The sequence below is a fragment of the Caretta caretta genome, chromosome 3, assembly GCF_965140235.1.
Source record: "Caretta caretta isolate rCarCar2 chromosome 3, rCarCar1.hap1, whole genome shotgun sequence".
Taxonomy (NCBI): Eukaryota; Metazoa; Chordata; order Testudines; family Cheloniidae; genus Caretta; species Caretta caretta.
In genome coordinates this window covers 107,146,881-107,171,185 of record NC_134208.1, presented here as the reverse complement: position 1 = coordinate 107,171,185, position 24,305 = coordinate 107,146,881, and the positions used below count along the sequence as shown (strand labels likewise).

At 42.3% G+C, this 24,305-nt stretch overlaps 1 protein-coding gene across 1 annotated transcript in view; it reads left to right on the top strand.

Moving 5' to 3' along the window:
* TXLNB (taxilin beta) overlaps positions 1-4,518 on the top strand; it is a 65,354-nt gene extending 60,836 nt beyond the window's left edge. Inside the window, exon 10 of the mRNA XM_048844402.2 lies at positions 1,106-4,518. Within this exon, the coding sequence (XP_048700359.2) occupies positions 1,106-1,651 (546 nt within the window). The 3' untranslated portion in view covers positions 1,652-4,518. The remainder of the gene's footprint in view (positions 1-1,105) is intronic.
* The last annotated feature ends 19,787 nt before the right edge of the window (positions 4,519-24,305 follow it).

Below are 24,305 nucleotides of genomic sequence, written 5' to 3'. Positions count from 1 at the left end.
ACTCCCATTGATATTGATGGTCTCTGGATCAGGGCCCTTTTTCCTAGTATATGTTGATAAGGTCAGATCTTGGAAAAAACATCGTATCTATGGAGGCCAAGATATTACTGGGCCTGGCTCTGTGCCTACACTAACAGCTTGTCCACACGGGAAGTTAAGCCTAATTGACTAAAAGGGTGAATTTAAAGTGCATTAAACCCCCATATGGATGTTCTCATTCAGAAGTGAAGTGGCTTTAGTTCACTTTAGATTAAGGCCACTTGACTTCTGAAAGAAAGTGTCCACACAGGGGTTTTAATGTGCTTTAAATAATGCACTTTAAAGTCAGACCTTTGGTTAATTCAGCTTATTTTCCAGTATAGAAGTCACTGGGGACCATAATACATTTAAATGTTCCCTATATAGAGAAATTGCATAGAAAATTAGTAGGGATGTGGAAACTGATTCAGATAAAATAAGAAGTTACCTAAAGTTTCATCCCAAACTTAATTGTAACCTGGACTAAGTTTCTGAGGTTTGAAAAAAGAATGAATAACGTCCCCGCTGCAACCTCCAGTATTGTCATTTTTGTGGACTTCTACGTCCAGCTAGAATCAGAAAATGTAGATGTCCACAAAATGCTGCAAGAAAGGCTGTTCTCACAGAATTTCCAGCCAACCAAAAACAAGATGGATTGAAAATATGAGGCAGCCTGTTCTCAGGAAAATTCCAACACAGTGTTCCAGGAAGTCCAGATAAGCAATACAGGTTTTGGGTGCTTATCTGTACTGACATTCTGAATGTTTTATGGTCCTTCTATCACTAGAGATTATTCATGGCTATGCCTATGCCTCATATCTCTCGGTGAAATTCAGCTGAGTGCAGAGGACCTGCAGAATGCCTTATTTACCACTTAAGTGACACACTTCAGTTAACTGGGATGAATTAGTACTTAATTAGGAAGATTGTAATTGCATCTGATTACTCTGGGGACTCCAGCTACCTTGCAGTGAAGAAAGGTTGCATGTAACAAATTATATCTTTATAACTGCAACATACGTGTGTGAACTTCATGAATATTAACTCCATTTTTCTACACCTTTGCCTGATTTTGATTCGATCACAGAAAGCAATGAGGGCTAAGGAGTACGAGTGCTTCGTGCTGAAAATCCAGAGGCTAGAGAACCTTTGCAGAGCGCTGCAGGAAGAGAGGAATGAACTGTACAAAAAAATAAAAGAAGCAAAATTCACTAACGAGGAAGAGGAGGATGAGGAGGATAGAAATGATGACATCTTGGGAAAAGAGGCTGATGCAAGTCCTTCCGTTACTGAACAGGATAGTGCAGAGCTCTCCATGATTGATGAGAACATCCTGAAGAATCTAGCTGCAGCATTCATGGTGACCCATCACGTGCAGGATCCCCTCACAGTCTCCAGTGAGACCAGTAATCCAGAGCCAGCTGACCCTCAAGCATGCAGTCCTCTTTGTCTCACAGATCCAGGGCCTCCTTCCCATCCCACCCCTCAGCCAGAGGCAGGGAATCCCTCTGGGCAGCTGAGTCTTGCTCTGAAGTCCACTGAATGTGTGCCAAAGGCTGAAAAATTTGAAGGCACCCCAGCAGAGCAGCCCACGCAGCAAACAGGAGATGCTGACATAGAAGGAGTAGATTAAACGTAACGCTGTTTTCTGGCTTGTCTTTCTGTCAGTCACAGCTCCATTTTCTCCCAAAACTGATTTTCTGAAACAAAAAAAAAATGGGGCTTGAAAACATGCTCAAATGTGTTTTATAAGGGTGTGTAACGCATCTTACCTCTTCGCCACCACCCCACACTAATAATGGGTTTGCTATTTTGGCTGTCCCTGATGTACGCAAAGCATAATATTTTCTTAATGTCAGCAAAATATAACAAAATTACAAGATCTTCTTTCCAGGCATAATGAGTCATCTCACTCGACAAAATCCAGGCAAAGTGTTGAGGTTTCATGTTTTAAGAATTGCTGCAATACGGATACACATTTTTTAAAGCTATATAATTAAATATATCAATTTGGCTTGATGGTGCACAAAACATGCCCTGTTTAGAAGACAGGTGAGCTTAATAAATGAGGTGATGAGGATTTGTGATCACAGCAGAAGCATTGATAGGGTAGACTGAAGCCATTAAGAAATACAATAATGGCACATTTTTGCAAAAGTTACCTGCACAAATCATTAACTTGTTATTGGAAATTTTGTATCTAAACACCCACACACAACTCCAAACATCTACCCCTAACTGCCATCTCTGTTCAGTGCTGTGATTGTGTCATTGCTTTCAACAGAACCATCGTGAAAGGGGAAATTTCTTCGCACGATGCCTCCTAATATTGCTGTTTTAATCTTTAGGGGCAGATCCTGGCTTTTAAGCAACAGCCCTGCCTCAGCAGGAGCACCAGAGATTGTGTCTCAGGCAGGTATACTCTCTCCCCGATTTCTCTTTGTGCACAGGTGGTGTACAGTCTGCTCTGTCCACAGATTGCTCCCAGAAGCATAAACCCGGGTGTTTAAGCTGGTGCAGTCAGGAACGGGAGCTGAGCTATGCTGCTTCCTCTTCACTCCCTTTTTGGTATCCTGCTCCTCAGAGTGGAACAAAAGCAAACAATCCCTGTGCTCCCCTGAGTGCCAGGAATGTAGAACATCGGAGAGGAAGGATTGCTTGTGCTCCCCTACCCATCTGCAAGCCCACTCAAGGGCCCCTTACACTCTGGCCCTCACTATTTTAGCCAGCTTCTGTGTGTCATCAACTTGTTTTTAGAGTCATGAGCAAAAGGGGGAGCTTGTAGGGCATTCAGCAGGGAATGTCAGGAGTTTTGTTTGATGGAGAGTCCTAATCTGCCCTGCCTGCCCATTGCTAGAATCCCTCTCTCATCCCCAGCATGCATCCTCTGCACTTAATCCAGTGGGCAGGGAGCCGTAGTGGGCCAGTCTGTATTCTGCTATGGTTTCATGACTCTCTGGGGATATTAGTTGGCAGTTTCTCCATGGAGCAATGAGCACAGGCATTATTTGGCACAGTTTATGGAATCCCATGACACCTCTCCTATCTGTGGCAAGAAAGAGACCTTGGGTCACATCTATGTAGAATATGTCAGGCTGCAGCCATTCTTCCGGCTCCTTCAGAATCTTTTACTGAGGTTCTGGCTGCACTTTTCCCCTCACCTGTTTATCTTTGCACACCTTATCCATGGTCCCAGGATGTCGTGAGATCTCCCCATCAACCTGCTCCTGGCACTGGCCAAAATGGCCACCACCAAACCAGGAGGAGAAAGCTTGGTGGGGCAGGAGAAGCACTCGGCAACTTTGAGGCCTATTTTTGGTCCCTTATCAAATCATACCACTGGTATGATTCCTGTGGGTGGTATCCACTGACTCCTTAGACTTCTTTAAGGAGTGGTGGACACTGTCAGGGTTCTCTGCTTTGTGTCCCCTTCTGAATCCCTGATTTTTAACCTTTGACCTTCACTCCCATTGCTGTTTTCTAATTCGTTCTCCCACGTAATCATTTGTGGCCTGGGCTTAGTGGTTCCTCCCCCACCAGGGGGCAGGCCTTTAACTATGGTTGGGACTAGGCCTGCCATTTTTAGGAACATAAGAACAGCCATACTGGGTCAGACCAAAGGTCCATCTAGCCCAGTATCCTGTCTTCGGACAGTGGCCTATGCCAGGTGCCACACAGGGAATGAACAGAACAGGTAATCATCAAGTGATCTATCCCCTGTCGCCCATTCCCAGCTTCTGGCTACCACAATAGGTACACTTAATCCAGAGCCCACCAATCCCAGTACCCACAATAGGAATACTTAGTCCAGGCCTTCATGCTACCAGTTCCTGGTCTGACTATCTCAACACTGTGAAAAAGCCACTAATATGAGAACAGAAGTCGAGAAACCCTCAAATGCTCTAGAAAATCATACATGCAGATTTAAATTGAAATATTGGTGACCTAGGCGGAAAGATGTCATTTGTCAGATACTGTGATCACAAAATTCTTGTTCCATTTCACCCAAAAATGAGTCTCCATTTTTAATCTTCATTCATTCCCAAAGAGATAATTCAGCCCGGTTAACACAATATAATTTTTTTCATTATTTTCACTGTTTGGTACAATCTTTTGGAAAGTTATCTGTTGCAGTATTCACAGTATGATTTGTGACAGTTGTTTGTTCTGGGGTTGGCCTTATCCGTTATGGCTAAAATTTTTAAAATTTAGATGCCTCAAGTTAGACACTTCCTTTTATATTTAAGCACCTAAATGTTGGTAATCTCCTCTGAAAATCAGGCCGCTTAGGTGCCTAGCATTGAAACTTTTAGCCTATACATTAATTGTTTCAATTGTTGAAAATCTATACTCATGTGGTTTACTTTCTTTAGGTTCCAGTGATTTTGTGTCTATAGAAACTGAGTATAAATTTGAAGCATATAGTTTTGCTTGTTGTTAGGGTGTTTTTTAATTAAATTAGCATGATTCATATATACATTAAATCTCTTTCTGCTCTGGTGATTTGTGAATTTTTTGGTTTGGGTTTGTTTGAGGTTTTGTTTTGTTTTGGGGTTTGGGGCTTTGATTTGGTTTGGTTTGGGGGGGTTTTGTTTATTCATTTGTTTTTGTTTTTTGTCATTTTAATACCTGTCTTTGTTTTATAATGTCTTCACAACCATTGTATCTAAGTTCCTTACAAACTTAAATATCCAATTACATCCCCCAAAACTACATTAAAAGAACATTCAGTTTACAAAGTCATGCACTCTGAAGGAAGGAAACACCAGAATTAACATTGTTCATGTAACCAACAGACAACAGCCTCAACCCCCAACACCACCCTGATTCATTCTCAGCACACCACCCATCCTGTGCACTGACTAAGGTAGAGGTCCTGTGGAAAATTAGTATGTCATCATGCCACTTTTGCTCATGCCTCTCTTCCCATCCCAGCTCTTGCTCCTAACTCCCTTCCCCAAGTCTCCCAATTCCCTCCTCTCCCTCAGGCTCCTGCACGTGTCTTCCAACCCTGCATCTCTTCACCTACCGCCCCACAGCATAGGCCAGACAGTGAGGCCCATTATTGTGCTTAGAAAATGAGTTTCATTCCGGCACTAGGGGTACCACTTACTCTCTGCAGATTTATACAGCCAATAACCTGAGAGGCCTTGCATTAAAAGTTCTCTGCAAGAAACCCTACATTTTTCTGTCATGGCACAAAGTTACCAATTTTGATACCATACCGAAAATAGTTCTTGTCCATAATTTCATTAATATTTGCCCTGTAAAGGCCCAAATTGACTGCAAATGATTGAAATGTATATGGAAGTATATTACAGGCAAGGCAGAATGGACTGAGGAACTTAGAAGTCATACACAAGAAAAAATATTGCAAATAGCCAATTTGGGTGAAAAATCTTTTATTTTTAGTAGTTGTGGATAATAAAATGTGCTAAAGAATTACAAATTCTTGCCCTACTGGCGTGTTTATGCATTAATATTTTCTACCATCAGTCTAACAGATAATGTGCAATAAATTACCATGACTAGCTTTTCGTAGTAAGTATAGGTCAAAATATTACCCCATCCCTATCATTTGTTTTTCTTGGCAATACTCACCTTTCACTGTAGGCTGAATTATGTTACCATTTACCCTCAAGAGAAGTGTTTGTGCACCAGCCTAACTACATGAAATGATAGAAAAATGCATCAAATATATTAAATTTATGAAAATGCCTAAAACGTTATTTTCCTTGGCAATGAGCATGTTTCTTCAGCCACAACACTGAACCAAGTAAAACACAAATCTTTTGACTGGACTGCCCTTTATTTCTTGCTCAAATATTTATAAGTGGCAGTTTATCTGAATTGGTATGAACTGACATAATTATTGATATAAGTCAAAATTGTATTTTCTATTTCAAGTCCAGTGTTGGCTGTGAATTATATATATTGTTATTGGTCCTGTATTGCTTATTCCCTGAGTAAAGTACATTTTTATTTCCCAGTCCGGCATCCTACTCACCACAATCACTCTTGCCGGACACGTCATCATTGTGAATAACAGGTTCAGCAGCCTTTTGGTCAATGTTCTCACACTTCTGACACAAGCCTGGGCAGGAAAGCCCAGCAGCAAAACAGGAACAATGGAACATCACCATGTTTGACATTTTACATGCTTGCAGGCATGAATCACTGCAACATACAATCTGGTGCTGGATTTCTTGCCATCCAGGTCATGACAAGCTCCTTGTTTTCTAAATGCTATCCAGGGCCACCAGGGGAATGAGCATTCATCCTGTCAACAAGAGAGTACCTCATTATAGCAGCCTGGTCATTTGCCTGCTTGCTGCATTGGTGTAGAGCATTACATGTTGGTGGCACGCTCAGTTCAGGCAGTGAAGATGAAGCTAGGCAGAACACCTTGCATCGGGCATCACTGACATCCTATGGTGAAGCATGGCCATACCGGATGGCACACACATTTCTCAAGCACAAGGAAAGTTGAGTCTTGAAGTGTAAAGTCTTTCCCAAGGTCTGTGAAAGCATCCAGGAACTCTTCACTCTGAGAAGCCACAGCAAATGCCTTTCTCTTTCCTTTTCAATAGAAGGCACTTGCAGAATCACATCCTGTGAACGTGTGGAGTCCAATAAAGGGGATACTTACTTTCGGGCCTAGAGTTGAAGTGACTTTCTCCAAATCAATAGTGTGGCTTTGATTCCCATCACAACTGAAGAAATGCGAATTGACTGGCCGTTGTGACTTAAGACTGATGCCTATGACTGTAACATCTGTATCTGGGTTCCTAATGATCACAGTCTGGTAGTCCTTTGCAGCCTGTTTCACGTAGTCACATTCTTCGTGGTCACAACTTAATTCATCAACAGCTGTGACTGTCACTGAACCCTTCTGCACAGCCAGACAGTAACACTCTTCTCCATGAGCTATGTAGAGAATGATGTCCTTTCCTACAGCTTGCAAATCTGCATCCCTTCACATCATGTACAAGAATGTCTGAAGTGCTTCCTTATTGTTGCCATAAGAAAGAATCTTCTTCCACTGACTGGAGGTTTTCTGGTCCTTTCCATAGATTTGTACCACTTGGAAGCCACCTGCTGCTCAGCGTGACTGTTCCACATTTTTGATGTTCACATTGAGTTACTGATCTGTGACAAAGTCTAAAGAAAGTACACTTGTACTTTCTTGCAAGCTTAATTATGTACATTAAAAGGGCATCTGCAAGCTCACCCAATGTTGAAAGAATATCACGTAATGCTTGGATGACAGCCATTCCATCAAAGATTATTGCACTATTCTCTGGAATGTGGTCAGTAAGGCAGTCTCCACCTTTGAATTGAAGATAGAGCAGAGCTGATTTGTTGGTTTTTACCAGAGCATCATCAGCACTAGCAAAAGGGTAGGAAACTGCTGCCAAGGAGTAGGACAAGATTTCCCAGAGACTGAGGCTAGATACATATAACAGTGCAAACCAGTTTTATTAAACTGAATTCTTTGGAATCTTAGATGATTGACAAGGGATTTCCTGGTCTTCGTGACCATCCTTGAGCACGACCATATTGGTTGAATACATGGAACTGGTCAAATTCAAAGCCACCAAGCTTTACTACTGTCTCTTTTTATGTGGTGCAAGTGGCTCAATACTGGGTTAACTTTCCAACATTTGCACACTGGATGCTAAAAAATGAAGGGGAAAAAAAACCGCAACATCTAGGAGACAACACAAAGCCACTTTCTGAAAATCTACATGGTTAACAATGTTTATTGCTGTACGTGCAATGTGCCATAAATATTAATTGCTGCTACAAAAATGCAGTGGTGCTAGGTACAAGCACCCTTTGTTGTGTTCCTACACTGACTTCCTTTTATTTGAAATCAAATGTATCATCATTTGAGACATCAAAATCTCCCATAAAAGACTGTATGTGCTATTTTTCTATAACACTGCCACTGAGAAAAATATGCTGTTTGCCATGAAAAGACATGTTACTATGAATATTTAGGAAAAAATTAATTTTAAATATCATGCATTTATCATCCAAATTCTTTGCCTGGAGTTAAAATGGAACACATTAATAGCGATACTGAACCATGAGTATTGCTGATGATAAGACAAATTGGGAGCAGGGTAAAGTTTTGCACCACTAATTTTACCAAAATAGAGATATGGCTAATTATTGCACATAATCTGTTTGCATGATAAATGAGAAAAATATTGGTGTATATTATGCACTAGGCAGACCAGACTTCTGGGCCTTATAAACAATTCCATGCATAATTCAAAGATAAAATACAAACTCTGACCATTTTTTGGAACATTTTGAGCATGTTTTCACCCATGTATCATCTATAAGATGTATTATGCTTTCACTGATCATTGCAAGACATTTTTGAATATATTTCAATTATTTTGAACATCTTGGGCCAAGATTAGGCAAATATTCAGGAAATTATAGGCAAAAATTCTTTAATCAGCATGGTGTCAAAAACTGTTGCCAGCCAGATAACTTTGGATGTGCCATGACAAAAACTTCAAGGTTTCTTGCAGAGGACTTTTAACATAAAATCTCTCATGTTATTGTCTGAATCAAATTTCACAGACTATATAGTGCCCCTCTTGCTGGAATGGCACGGCACAATAATGGGCCTCACCATATGGCCTACCATAGTTACTCACCTCTCTGTGTTTCAGTCAGTCTGCTTCCTCCTTCTCCTACTCACCTCTCTGTGTTTCAGTCAGTCTGCTTCCTCCTTCTCCTCCACACTGCTTGGGTGCCAGCAGAGAAAGACTGAGAACACAGAAGAGACAGTCTCCCTCTCTTAGTTAAGGCACCCAGCACCACAGTGGCCTGCAGTAAATGGGAGGAGGAGCTGCCATGAAAGTCCTGGCTTAGCCCCTGCAGCTCCAGGATGGAGCATGCTCAGTCACTGTGTGGGGATGGCCACATGCCCAGTCCAGTCTCATGTAGGAACTGTGTGGAGTAGAGCAAGCTCAATGAAGACAAAATCTTCAGCAAATTTAGTTGACAAACTAAGAAGCCTTCCCTGAGCATGTGTAAGCTGAAATTTTTCAGAGGCTTATAACTTGGCCAAATTTGGGCAGATTTTCCACAGGGATGGCAAAAGACACATCCCTGATGCTCACAATACCCCTGCCAAATGTCAAGTCCCTGCTCCCAGAGTTGCTACATCTTCTCAAGGAAACGAGCTGTATGCATTTTTTTAACATTGTCAAGGTTCCTTCCCCACTCTGAACTCTAGGGTACAGATGTGGGGACCTGCATGAAAGACCCCCTAAGCTTATTCTTACCAGCTTAGGTTAAAAACTTCCCCAAGGTACAAACTTTGCCTTGTCCTTGAACCGTATGCTGCCACCACCAAGCATTTTAAACAAAGAACAGGGAAAGAGCCCCTTGGAGATGTTTTCCCCCAAAATATCCCCCCAATCCCTACATCCCCTTTCCTGGGGAAGGCTTGATAATAATCCTCACCAATTTTTACAGGTGAACACAGACCCAAACCCTTGGATCTTAAGAACAATGAAAAATCAATCAGGTTCTTAAAAGAAGAATTTTAATTAAAGAAAAGGTAAAAGAATCACCTCTGTAAAATCAGGATGGTAAATACCTTACAGGGTAATCAGATTCAAAACATAGAGAATCCCTCTAGGCAAAACCTTAAGTTACAAAAAGACACAAAAACAGGAATATACATTCCATCCAGCAGAGCTTATTTTACCAGCCATTAAACAAAAGGAAATCTAACTCTTTTCTAGCTAGATTACTAACTAACTTAACAGGAGTTGGAAGGCTGCATTTCTAATCTGTTCCCGGCAAAAGCATCACACAGACAGATCCTTTGTCCCCCGCATCTCCAGATTTGAAAGTATCTTGTCCCCTCATTTGTCATTTTGGGTCAGGTGCCAGCAAGGTTACCTTAGCCTCTTAACCCTTTACAGGTGAAAGAAGGAATTTGCCTCTGGCCAGAAGGAATTTTATAGCACTGTATACAGAAAGGTGGTTACCCTTCCCTTTATATTTATGACAAACATGGATAAAATAATGTATTTTAGATAAAAACCATTTTATCTGAAACTTCCCACAAAAAGTCAGTCTGAGGCAGACACTCCTCAAGGAAAATTTCAGCTCAAATGTTTAGCCAAACTATAAGCAACTGAAAACAGGATCTTATAACAGCAAGTCTTGGGCAAACTTAACTATTGGTGTCACAACCAGAACTGTCTATAATACTCTCTAGGGTGGCCACCTGTCTAGCTTTTTCCAGGATCTTCCCTCTTCTCTCTCTCTCTCTCTCTCTAAATTCCCCCTCCCCCACTCCCCCCACCTTCTAATAATTACATCAATTTAACTTTAGGCCAGATTCTTCCCTGGGATATGTATACACAGCTCCTGTTATACTGCAATCAGTGAGCACTGCATATGCATCCACGGGACAAAATTCAGTGCTGATTTACCCTTTGAAATGAATGGCATTCACAGGATGTACATCAGTGCTCAATTTGGCCCTTGGTGTTTATTTTAAAAGTTTGTTTAAGAAACTATAGCATCAATCATGGTATTTATACCCTATCTATCCCTCCATAAAGTTGTCCTTTATTTATACTGCAGTGTGTTTGATTCCCAACACTTTAAATAAACTACCTTTACTTAGACATGGAAAAATATTAGATTTGATTAGTTTGCTTCCCTTTTTATGTCTCTTTTCCAATTAGCACAAGAGCTGTGAAGTCCTGTACTTTCCTAAACTGCTAGGAGTCCCTTCCCATGATGCACAGCAGGGGAGGTACATCCTGATTTCAGAAAACGACCCTCCAAAACAAAGTACACAAAGAGTTAGGGTTTCCCTCCCTGACAAAGAAAATTGCCTTCCTGCCAGCAGCACAATGAATACTTTCAGAGGACACTGAAGTTACATAGGCCCCCATGCTCCCTGTTTCTACATCCTGAGTGGGAAGGCAAAAGCAGATTCTGGGCTATGTGATGAAGGGGCTGTCCATAAATTATGGAATGCATTAAGGGGTGTGGGTGTCCTTAATTTTGCATGTTTGTTTCAGTGTTCCAAGGGGTGGGTGGGTTTGGAAAATCACAAAAAATAAATGTGTAATGTAATTTATGAACAGCTGCAAAGGGGAAAAGGCAACTCTATCGGAGCATGGCTGCCACAGCATCCAATGCACTCCCTGTTCACATGGATGAGGGGCTGTGCAAGAAAAGAGTCTGAAGAGCCAGCAGGGTACCGAATCAGGAAATAGTTGCTGTACATTGAGTCCCTGACCAAATCTGCATCACATAGATGGCGGGTTAAAGTGAATCCTTCTTGAAACAGCAGTAATGTTCCTTTGATACTCTTCGCCACTATTCAGAGTGGTCACAGAGTGCAGTCATGCCTTACATAGTGACGGAGGTTATGCGGCCAGTTTTGGAGGCCTGTATAGGATGAGGACTTCCTGCATTTGCACAGGGCAGCTGAGCTTTCCCCCCTGCACATGTGCTTTGTGGCTAGTCTCTCTTAATATCCCATTGGAAATATTATCTCCATGCAATAGTCTGTCTGCTAAAAAAGGTAGAATACAAGTCTACACCTGAGTAAGTAATTATTTCTCTGTGATTCACCTGCCACACCTATGATAATGCAAAGGGAATGAAAAGCAACATCAGCAAATGCACCACACTCAGCTAAAAATATTTTGAAATCTGGGCAAAGGCTTCCCACCAGATAGCTGCAGGCATGGGACAAATAAGGGGAGAAAATCATCTCATTCTTACTGAACTTGTTAAAATGTCAGAACTTTGGAGCCAAGTATATAATTTAAGAATTTGTAACATATTCCTTATTTTTTATCACGGATGTTTCTGATGCCCGCCTATTTGCATTTGTTTTACACAGTGCTTTCCATAAATAATAAGGGCTCCATGTCTGTCACGGAGGTCGCGGAAGTCATGGATTTCGAGACTTTCCATGACCTCCGTGACTTCTGCAGCGGCCAGTGTGGCCGACCCCAGGGCCGCCCAAGCAGCTGCTCAGGTGGCCCTGGGGACAGCCACACCAGCTGGTGCTTGGGTGGTCCCAGGCAGCTGGCCCCGGGGACCGCCTGAGCAGTGGTCCCAGGGGTGGCCAGAGCAGCCACTGTTGGTAGCCCCCATTAGCTGGTGCTACTGGCCCCGGGCACCCCCCGAGCAGTGGCACACCCCCCCAGCAGTAACCCCCCCCCCCCCGGAACACCCCCCAGCAGCAGTCCAAGGGGCCAGAGCAGCCGCTGTCGGTGGCCCATGGCAGTGGTCCCCGGGCTGGAGCAGCTGCTGTTAGCAGCCCCACCCCTCTGCAGCGCCCCCCTCCCCAGGGTGCCCCCCAGCAATGCCCCCCCCCAGATTTAGTCAGGGGTATTTATAGTATAAGTCATGGGCAGGTCACGGGCCATGAATTTTTGTTTATAGCCTATCCATGACTTTTACTAAAAATACCCATGATTAAATCACAGCCTTATAAATAATATATCACATATAGCATCTTTAATCTCATAGGATCCCAAAATGTTTTACAAGCAATGGATATTCTGAAATCACTTCACCCACTGCTGAAAAACAACCAGCTCTGTGGTGGACTGGAACCATTTTTTCACAGTTCATAGTAAAAATGAATTTAGGACAGTTGGCTTCATTAGATAGATAAGGAATATAAATTCCTCATGCTTCAGAGTATAGTCCAGCTACTAATTAATTGCCTGGGGTTAGGAAGAAGCTTTCCCAATGATCAGATTATTCCCTAATTGCTCATTATGGGGCTCTTTTGCAGCTTCCCCTGAAACATGTAGGTATGACCACAGCCTGAGAAAAAGAGTCAAATTCTCAGCTGGTGTAAATCTACATAACTTCCTTGAAGTTAATAGAGCTACACTGATTTACATCATCTAAGAGTCTAGCCCAACATCCGGAACTGCATAAACCACAGGCAATTCCTTTGTTCCGAGGAAGTGAATATTTTACCCAGCTGAAATGGCAGGGGACATTTAGATGCACAGTTACTCCAAGGAAAATTTGGTCAGGACACTCTGTTAAACATCCCTGTTTGGAGAACAGTGCCAAAAGGGGATCTTTAATGACTGCAAGTGGTCATGACTTTTTACATCTTACCAAAAGACAGTTCCTCCAGCAGCACAATCCCTCTTAACCCCTGCTCCAGGAATAGCGCAGAGAGCAAAGTATCCATTCATGAACAGCTGACCACACTTCCTGCTGCAGCTAAGTTTTTCCTGTAGGTGTCCCTTCCAGTTACTAGCCCTGTTCTGCTTACTGCAGCTCGTTGGGCAAAAACCTTCATAACAAAATGCAAAAACAGAGCAAAACTCACCCAGTTCCAGGTTTCTTTTCAAACACAAGACTTGGGCCAGGCTCATAGAAAGGTTGTTCAGTAGACTTGAGCTAAGCTTCAAATATCAAATAGGGACTTATGGAGATACTCGGCAGTTTTTCTTGGTCAAGCACTTATATACCATGGCAATGGGTGCTAGAGAAAAAGCGAAGATAAATAAATTTATTTCAACCAGAAGCTAGTCAACATGTGTCAGTTTTAGGTAAATTTATCTTTGAGATTTTTTGGGTCATATTAACGCCAAACTTCAGGCAGTCCCACGTGACCCAAAGGAAACGACAGAAAGATTCACCCAGGTTCTGCATGGCTCTGCTTTGTGCCCGGGGCAGCTAGCCTGCGCTGCTGCTGCCATGACGTGTGCTACACCAGCTACGCTACTATTTTTGGCGTGCTGGTTCAGATAAGAGCTAACAGGAATAGGTCTTCATGAGCTGGGAATCACACCCCTAGCTCCAAGTGTAGACCTCTTCTTAAAGATGCAAAACAAGAAAGTAATGCCACAATCACAAATTCCACAAGGTTAGGGGGATGCTACATTACAGCTTGTACTAGTAAACACAAAACTCACGCTTAGAAAGAGAGGTGTAGTGGTTCTCACACTAGCCAGAGAACTGACGGGCTATATCAAGTGTCTGTGGCAAGGTGATCAGTGCATCATTATAGCTTATCTTTGTAGCTCCAGCAATTCCATTGATTGTTAAAGGGTGAACTTCTTCAGTGAGATGAATGCTTGGATTTATGTTTGTTCTATAGCAAAATCTCTAACTCAATTATTTTGGATTGCTTGTTTCTTGTATTGCTAAATGTCGAAGGCAAAAATATCTGCAGTCCATAGCTTTCCAGCACAAAAAAGATTCAGCGAGAACAATTGCCCCCCCATTTCAGGCTAAAGCCAGATGATGCAGAAATTAGAAAAACTTTCTGAAAAAATAAACAGTGTCGTCAATGGTCAGTTGTACTGAACGCAGCATTTCTGGGGGGAGGTAATGCATTTTCACATCTGGAGATTCGGGGTCACACCTGGATTAGATCAAAAGAGAAGACAACTTTGGTCCCCGTCCTAGACATTTTGAACACATCACAAAACCACCCTCCAGCCTTGCATTATTCAATGCAACTGGAAATGTCTGCTCAAAAAAGGCTAAGGACTTGAATAGTGAGGTTGGTGCAGGTCAGGAAAGAAATGTACCTGCAGATGTGAGAAACAGCTTGCTCTGAAACTTCCTGTACTATGCATGAGTCTACCCATGCTATTTGTCTTTCATTTTCAGGATCATTAAATTCATCCATAATGTTAAAAAACTAGATTAAAAAACCAATTTACAAATTAAACACAATTGATATTTAAAACAAACCTGCTTATTCATCAACAGGGTTGGAAACATGGTAAGGTGGCTCCACACAAACACTGATCTCGAAGCAGCTTGATCATCTCCATTGTGTTAAAAAAAATCACATCTACATAGTTTGCACTGTGTGTGTGTGCAAAGTAATGACTGCCATGAATTTATGCAAGGCTTCTAAATGTCCAGTTCATTAATCAGTCTCTGCCACAGAAGTGTTTCTAAATTACTTGATATAACATAGCATAACAGCTTAATCATAGCAGTGTAGGACTAGCAGGGACCTTGAGAGGTCATCTAGTCCAGTCTCCTGTGCTCAGTAACTAACCATTCCTGACATCCGATGAAGTGAGCTGTAGCTCACGAAAGCTTATGCTCAAATAAATTGGTTAGTCGGTAAGGTGCCACAAGTACTCCTTTTCTTTTTGAGAATACAGACTAACACGGCTGTTACTCTGAAACCTGTCATTCCTGACAGGTGTTTGTCTAACCTGTTCTTAAAAACCTCCAAGGATGGGGATTCCACAACCTCCCGAGGCAATTTGTTCCAGTGTTTAACCACCCTGACAGTTAGGAAGTTTTTCCTAATGTCCAGCCTAAACCTCCCTTGCTGCAATTTAAACCCATTGCTTCTTTGTCCTATCTTCAGAGGTTAAGGAGAACAATTTTTTGCTCTCCTCTTGTAACAACCTTTTATGTACTTGAAAATTGTTATCATGTCCCCTCCCAGCCTTCTTTCCCCAGACTAAACAAACCCAATTTTTTCAATCTTCCCTGATAGCTCATGTTTTCTTTAATCATTTTTTTTTTTTTTGCTCTTCTCTGGACTTTCTCCAATTCTTTTCTCTAATGTGGGGCCCAGAGCGGGACACAATACTCCAGATGAGGCCTTACTTCTCCTGTCATGCTTACAACACTTCTGCTAATACATCTCAGGATATGTCTACTGCCCACATTACAGGGCGGCTGTGGCCACTCTGTGACATGGGCCGTGTAGACACACTTTATCTCCGAGGGAGGGCTCTCCCGGCAATAAAAAAACCCCACCCTGAACGAGCAGTGGTAGTTTTATTACCTGGAGACCGGCTCCCAGTGATAAAACGCTGTCTATACTGGTGCTTTTCAATGCTAAAACTTTTGTCGCTCAGGTAGTGTTTTTTTCACACGCCTCAATAACTAAAATTTTAGCGCTGAAAGTGGCAGTGTAGACACAGCCCAAGAATGTTGTTTGCCTTTTTTGCAACAACATTACACTGTTGATTCATACTTAGCTGGTGATCCACTATGACCCCCAGATCCCTTTCTGCAGTACTCCTTCCTAGGCAGTCATTTCCCATTTTGTATGTGTGCAACTGATTGTTCCTTCCTAAGTGGAGTACTTTGCATTTGTCCTTATTGAATTTCATCCTATTTACTTCAGACCACTTCTCCAGTTTCTCCAGATCATTTGGAATTTTAATCCTGTCCTCCAAAGCTTTTGCAACCCCTCCCAGGTTGGTATCATCCGCAAACTTTATAAGTGTACTCTCTATACCATTATCTAAATCACTGATGAAGACATTGAACAGAACCAGACCCAGAAATGATCGCATGGGACCCCACTCAATATGCGCTTCCAGCTTGCCTGGGAACTACTAATAACTACTCTCTGGGAACAGTTTTCCAACCAGTTATGCACCCACTTTATAGTAGCTCCACCTAAGCTGTATTTCCCTAATTTGTTTATGAGAAAGCCATGAGAGACTATCAAAGCCTTACTAAAGTCAAGATATACCACATCTACAGCTTCCCCCTATCCACGAGTCTTGTTACCTGTCAAAGAAAGCTATTAGGTTGTTTTGATATGATTTGTTCTTGATAAATCCATGTTGACTGTTACTTATCACCTTATTGTTTTCTAGGCGTTTAAAAATTGATTGCTTGATTATTTGTTCCATTATCTTTCTGGGTACTGAGGTTAACCTGAATGGTTATAATTCCCCAGATTGTCCTTATTTCCCCTTTTTATAGATTGGTATTATATTTGCCCTTTTCTGGTTCTCTGGAATCTCTCCTGTCTTCCATGAGTTTTCAAAGATAAAAACTAGTGGCTCAGAAATCTCCTTGGTCAGCTCCTCGAGTATTCTAGGATGTGTTCCATCAGGCCCTGCCAACTTGAAGAAATCTAACTTGTCTAAGTAATTTTTAACTTGTTCTTTCCCTATTTTAGCCTTCAATCCTACCTCATTTTCACTGGCATTCACTATGTTAGACATCCAATCATTACTAACCTTTTTGTTGAAAATTGAAACAAAAAGTAATTTAGCACTTTAGTCATTTCCACATTTTCTGTTGTCTTTCTCCCCACATTGAGTAACAGACCTACCCTATCCTTGGTCTTCCTCTTGCTTCTAATGAATTTGTAGAATATTTTCTTGTTACCCTTTCTGTCTCTAAATAGTTTAATCTCATTTTGTACCATGGCCTTTAATTTTGTCCCTACATGCTTTTGTTGTTTGTTTATATCGGGGTGGGCAAACTATGGCCCTTGGGCCAGATCCGGCCTGCGAGCCATTTCAAGCCAGTCCGCAAGCCACACCATGGACTCAGCCCCGCGATGGCGCTCTGGCCAGGGCCCTGAGTCAGAGCCGCACCACGCGAATCTGTCCCACTCCATTGCTCTGGCTGGGGCACTGGGTTGGGGCTGCACCATGCAGCTCAGCCCCGCTCTGGTGCTCTGGCCAGGGCGCTGGGTCAGGGGTCAGACCACATGGCTCCTGGAAGCCACAGCATGGCCCCACTCCAGCTCCTACACACTCCAATGGGAGCTGCAGGGGCGGTGCCTATGGATGGGGCAGTGTGCAGAGCCGCCTGGCCACACCTCCACATAGGAGCTGGAGAAGGGACATGCCACTGCTTCTGGGCGCTGCTTGAGGTAAGCGCCACTCAGACCTTGCACCTCCCTGAGCCTCTCCCCACGTCCCAATCCCCTGCCCCAGCCCTGATCCCCCTCCTGCTCTCCAAACCCCTCGATCCCAGCCCGGAACACCCTTCTGAACTCCAAACCTCTCATCCCCAGCCCCATCCCAGAGCCTGCACTCCCAGCTGGAACCTGCACCCCTTCCCGCACCCCTGCCCCAGCTCTGATCCCCCCACCCCCCGAACTCCTCGGTCCCAACCCAGAGCACCCTCCTACACCCCAAACTCCTCATCCCCAGCCCCACCCCACCCAAAGCCCCAATTTTGTAAGCATTCATGGCCCGCCATACAATTTCTGTTCCCCGATGTGGCCCTTGGGCCAAAAAGTTTGCCCGCCCCCTCCCCCCAGTTTATATTCATCCTTTGTAATTTGACCTAGTTTCCATTTTTGTAGGACTCTTTTTTCAGTTTCAGATCATTGAAGATCTCCTGGTTAAGCCAGGATGGTTTCTTGCCATACTTCCTATCTTTCCTATGCAGTGGGATAGTTTGCTCCTGTGCCCTTAATAATGTCTCTTTGAAAAACTGCCAATTCTTTCCAAGTGTTTTGCCCCTTATACTTGCTTTCCATGGGATCTCACTTACCAACTCCCTGAGTTTGCTAAAGTCTACCTTCTTGAAAGCCATTATCTTTATTCTGCTGTTCTCCCTCCTACCATTCCTTAGAATCACGAACTCTATCATTTTATGATCACTTTCACCCAAGCTGCCTACCACTTTCAAATTCTCAACCAGTTTCTCCCTATTATCAAAATCAAATCTAGAACAGCCTCCATTCTAGTAGCTTTCTCCACCTTCTGAAATAAAAAATATCTCCAATACATGCCAAGAACTTGTTGGATAACCTGTGGCCTGCTGTGTTATGTTCCCAACAGATACCTGGGTAGTTAAAGTCCCCCATCACCACCAAATCCTGTGCTTTGGATGATTTTGTTAGTTATTTAAAAAAGCCTCATCCACCTCTTCTTCCTGGTTAGGTGGCCTGTAGTAGACCCCTACCATGCCATTGCCGTTGTTTTTTACCCCTTTTATCCTTACCTATAGACTTTCAACAAGTCTGTCTCCTATTTCCATCCCAACCTTAGTCCAAGTATATAGATCTTTGATATACAAGGCAACACCTCCTCCCTTTTTTCCCTGCCTGTCCTTCCTGAACAAGCTGCACCCTTCCATACCAATATTCCACTCGTGTATTATCCCACCAAGTCTCTGTGATGCCAACTATGTCATCGTTGTGTTTATTCACTAGCATTTCTAGTTCTTCCTGTTTATTCCCCACACTTCTCACATTAGTATACAGACAGCTAAAATACTGATTTGATTTTCCCCCACGTTTGCTCTTCTCTCTCTTATCCCCATTATAATGGCCCATGTTCCCCCCAGATTCCAACCCTTCTTCCAGGTCTCCACGTTTTGACTTATCAATGGGCTTTTGTCTCTTGCCCCCTTCAAGCCTAGTTTGTGAATGTTAATATAGGTCTGACATTATCACTAGTGCACTGTGAAGCCATGTGTAAGTTAGGAAGAGAAGTATGGCATGAGCACTGGACTGGGTATCAGGAGCTCCCAGCTCTTGCAACCCTGGGTGCCTTGAACAAACAAACTGATTTTTCTGCTCAGTTTCCCCATGTGGAAAATGGAGTGTTGGGCTTGAGTCCCAGTTATTTTGGTGCAAATCTCTGTGTGACGCTTTTATTAAGAATGGCCTTTTTGTTATAACTTAAATCAGCAAAAAATCTACTGAAATTATGTAAAAATAGAGCATTTTTGTTCCATTTTGAAGTGAAACAGATTACTTAGCCAAAAATCACTATTCATTATTAATATTAATTAATTTTATTTAGCACGCACCTAAAGGGTGTGAGGTGCCTTGTAGCATACACAAAAGGGGGGGGGGTTAACTGAGGTCATGTGTAAGTTAGTAACTCATACAGGTTTGTCCACCTTTACACTCAGACTTCATTAGCCTGATTGTGATCTCCTACTCTGGTGTAATTCCAATGACGTGAATGGGGTTACACTAGTGTACGAAGGGATTTAGGCCCCCTGGGGGCTACCTGCAGCTATTTGACAAATTTCTAAAGGACACTCATGATCTGAGGAACTGGAAGTTGCAAGGTAAGCCAGGGTGGGAGCTGCACAATTTTCTGCCTCCTTGCTGTGTAAAGGAGACCAGTTCAGAATCCTTTAGAGATGGTGGCACTTGTAGACAGCTGTACAGGAGCCAAAGCTAGTATAATGTACTCTAATTTATTTACATTCACTCACAATTTAGCCCTGTGACTCTCCATGAGTGACTCTAGACCGTGTCTTTATGAGAAGAGTTGCAGTGGTCTAATTAAATCAGATTTAAATTGGTCTAGTTAAGCAGCTGCAACCTCCTGATATAAATACAATAAAACCAGTTTAACCCTTGCTGAAATCAATCCATTTTAAAATTGGTTTATTTAAACTAGTACAAATTTTCTCATGTGGACCAGGCTTACAATTTATTAATAAGAAAGTGTAACTCACTCAACATATATCCGTACCTTCTTTAGGCTTGCTTTGAATCCCCTCTGAATTTGGCCTATGGCCTCTGCCCTAGTTTACAAAACTAAGTTTAGACATAACAGACAAAAAAGGGGTAAGGTAGGGGGAGAAAAGGATACCATAAAAAAGTACTTTGGTTTGTAAAGTCTTCCATGGTATTACAGTTAGGCAGACTTGGCAGTAGAGACAAGTGAACTGAAATCAATGGATCCGTTGGTGGCAATGTCCCAGAAGGAGTAGGAGCTGGGCTACCCAACACTCACCTCTCCTGCCAAAGCTGGTGATCCCAGTGCATTTTCAGTGGAGAAGTTCAGACTGAGTGTGCCAAAATCCATGCAATTAGCACATTTCAAGTAATACTGTGGCAATACCACCATGCAGGATGTGGAAACTAAATAGAATGCAGTCATGTTCCTTGGCATGAACTGAGTTAAGCACAAGGATTCCACAACCCCTTCAAGATCCTGAGACATACTTTTATCAGGTTGTGCCTAATGCTATCAAGACAAACTCATCCCTGGTCCAAGGCCAATAATTCCAGGAAAGATCCAGGGTTGAATTTGGCACATTGTCACTTGCCAGTAGTTTCTCCCAAGATTAATTTTATTTTGTAGGAATACTAAAGTAGCTGATAAAATATCCTGGTATAAATCCCTTCCCTCCCCTGCCTTTTCTGAAATTCTAATCTCTGCTCTTGCTCACTCTGCCAAATGAAAATCAATGCCCCTCCCTTAATTAACTTTCCATTGTGGATTAGCCCACCGAGGGAATTGAGATCTTAATTGTAAAGTCCTCTGTCTTGTTCTGCTGTGTGCCTTCATCCAAATTTCCTTCCTGTACTTTACAAATCCGATTTGACACTTTTCTTGCTGTGGAGGGGATTTATGTGGGTAATTCCTCTTTAGAGTCAGTGAACCCATGCAACATAGAACAGGAATTGGCCCTACTTCGTACTCAGCAAAATGTACTGTTTGGCCTGCACCTTGCTAGCGACAATACTAAACTCATAACTGATGGGTGTTGATATCTTCTGTTGTTCCCCTTCTGCTGCCTGTCCATCACAGTCTGTATAGCGTCAAATATCCATAGTGGAAACATTAACCAATGGTAGAGAGGACTTCTGTGCTGCTCAGAAAAATCTCTAGCCTAAAACTGAAGTGGAATTTAGCCGTTTAATTAGTGCTTGTGTGATAAATGAAGGGGGAAGGGGTAGCTCCTTTTTATGGACGTCCAGCCAGCCAGTTAGCTATAAAACCCCTGTTAGTAGCTGTTCTCTACTTGGTTTACCTGTAAAGGGTTAAAAAGTCCATAGCTAAAAGAAAGGGAGTGGGCACCTGACCAAAAGAGCCAATGGGAAGGCTAGAACTTTTTAAAATTGGGAAAAAACTTCCCCTTTGTCTGTCTGTGTTGTTCTCCCGGAGACCAGGGATAGGGCTGGAACTATGCTGTAAAAAGCTTTGGGCCAGGTATGAAAAATCATCACATCATACCTAGAAACTACTCATTTGAAACCCCAGATATGTAAGTAGATCAGAAAATGTCTAGGAAGACATGATTAAGTTTATCTGTTTTATTTCTTTATGGCTTGTGGACTCCTCTGCGCTCACCCCAAATGCTTTTGTTTTGCTTGTAACCTTTAAATTGGACCTCAAGAAAACCTTCTTAATGCTTAATTATTGTATTTGCTCTTTTTAAATCTAGCAATAGCCTAAGTTTTCAGATATATTTTTCTTTCTGTTTTTAATAAAATTTACCTTTTTTAAGAACAGGATTGGAATTTTGTATCCTAAGAGGTTTGTGCACGTTTAATTAGCTGGTGGCAACAGCTGATTTCCTTTGTTTTCTTTCTCAGCTCTTCCCCGGAGCGGGGATGAAAGGGCTTGAGGATACCCCCCCGGGAAGGAATTCCGAAGTGCACCTTCCTGGGTTTTCAAAGGGGTTTTTGCACTTGGGTGGTAGCAGCATCTACGCATCCAAGGTCAGAAAAAAGCTGTAACCTTGGGAGTTTAATACAAGCATGGAGTAGCCAATATTAATTTTTAGAATCTTTGCGCCCTACCCCACCCTCCGTCCTCTTCTGCACTCGAAGTGCCAGAGTGGGGAATCAGCCTTGACAGCTTGTATAAAGAAAAAGTCCTGGTTACAGAGCTTGTAATCTTTAAAGGAACATTTTTTTTTTCATTGTCATAAAAGGTATTTGACTTTTGTTACTTTCTTCAACGTCTTAGGCCTCATCTACCCTACAACTGCTTTGTACCTATACTGGCAGAGCCCCCAAGCATAGATACAGCATATACAACAGGAGGAGTTTTTCTGTCAGCATAATAACACCATCTCCTCAAATGATGCTGGCAGAAGAATTCTTCTCTCAGTATAGCTGTCATTATAATGGGGGTTTTGCAGGCATAGCTCTGTCAGCTCCGAGGCGGGGTTCACATCCCTGACTGACATAGCTATATTGACAAAACTTTAGAATAGATCTAGCCTATATCTTTCTACAGTCAGAATTCTGGGTGGCCCAGAAACTTACAGTTCCTATGGGAGATATCAAGAGGCTAGGGTCCCGTGCAGAGACTTGCTGAGTGCCCTCAATTATCCTGTGTGTTTTGAGAAATATGTGACTAATATAGTTCTCCTTTCAAAACACGTGGAAAAGAAAGGACCACAGTGTGAGGATTCTGCTGTTTGCAAACAGTATATACTTTATCTTGCTTTTGACAGCTGAGTGATGTTTCCTGGAGCCAGTCTTAAGCAATTAACTTTAGCCTATGTTTAATCAAATTCCAAACAAGGTGGATAGGTTAGTCTCTAAGCACCTTCAGCCCAACATGTCTAAAAGCTCAGACAGAGAAAGCAAGCAGGACTGAGTTATTTGGCAATTCACTATTACTATTTAAGTCTTCTTGATTTTATGGTTGGATTAACCTGTATCTCCCAGGACTCTGTTCCACAGCTCTGATTCTTGTGTTAGTGCAGTTATATAGAGCAACAGTGTCTTATTATTCAGTAATTCTATCAGGATAACCAGTGAGATGGTTGTTTTTTATTTTGAAAATGTCATATTGGAGCTTTTTATTTTTTAAAAAATGGTTGCTACGTTGGTACGTAGCAGGCAAAATGTGATGCAGAAGCAGTCGGATGGATCTTACACTTGTGTCTTTTTCAAAACAAAACCAATGCATTGTAGGTGTAACAAAAGGCTGCAGCTTCAGGTTAAATTATGCAAGTGGACCCAGGTAGAAACCCTTGAATACATGCACTCCAGGCCGGACCACAGAAAATCAGAACTCTAGTGAGGATAAGGAGGATGAGTTCCTTCTTGAAAACCTACCTTAGACAGGGAGAAGCTTCTAATGTTATTATGGTTGGCCCAATATTGCAAGCCTTACTCACATGATCAGTCCCATTGAAGGATTACTCAGATGTGTAACAGCTAAAGCATCAGGCTGTGTCTAGCGAATAATACACTAAAACAGCAAACGTAGTTTGCACTGCATGTCCTATTAAATTGGGACATTGCTGACTGAAAGAATATGCTGCAAAAATCTATGAGTAATACATACTTAAGGCCAAAAGTATTCTAAATTAAATGCAGTAAGTCAATATGATGAAGTATATTGGCTGCATCTTAAAAAGAAACCAGTTTTTGATGTATATAGCTAGGCTGTACAAGCACTGGAATGAACAGAAGAGATTTCATAGAACGCTGTCAGAACAGTAATCAAATACCAATATAGCTGTGTGAAATTTGGACCTGTATTTTTAGGTACACACCCCCACACGCATATGCAGCCTCAATAGCTTATTCCTCTCCTCTAATACAATCAGGGATGCCTCCAGCAGAAACATGAGGCCAGGCACATTTCTAACCCAATTTACCTACACCACCCCCACTTAACTACCTACTGTATCATGCAACAGTAGGATTTTTTTCCCCTGTGACTCTAGCCTACCTCTGTAGTCTCATAACAATTACTCTTTAGGAACATAGGAATTGCTCTACTGGATTAAACCGGAGGTCCATCTAGTTACCATCTTGTCTTTGAAAGTGGCCAGCACCAGGT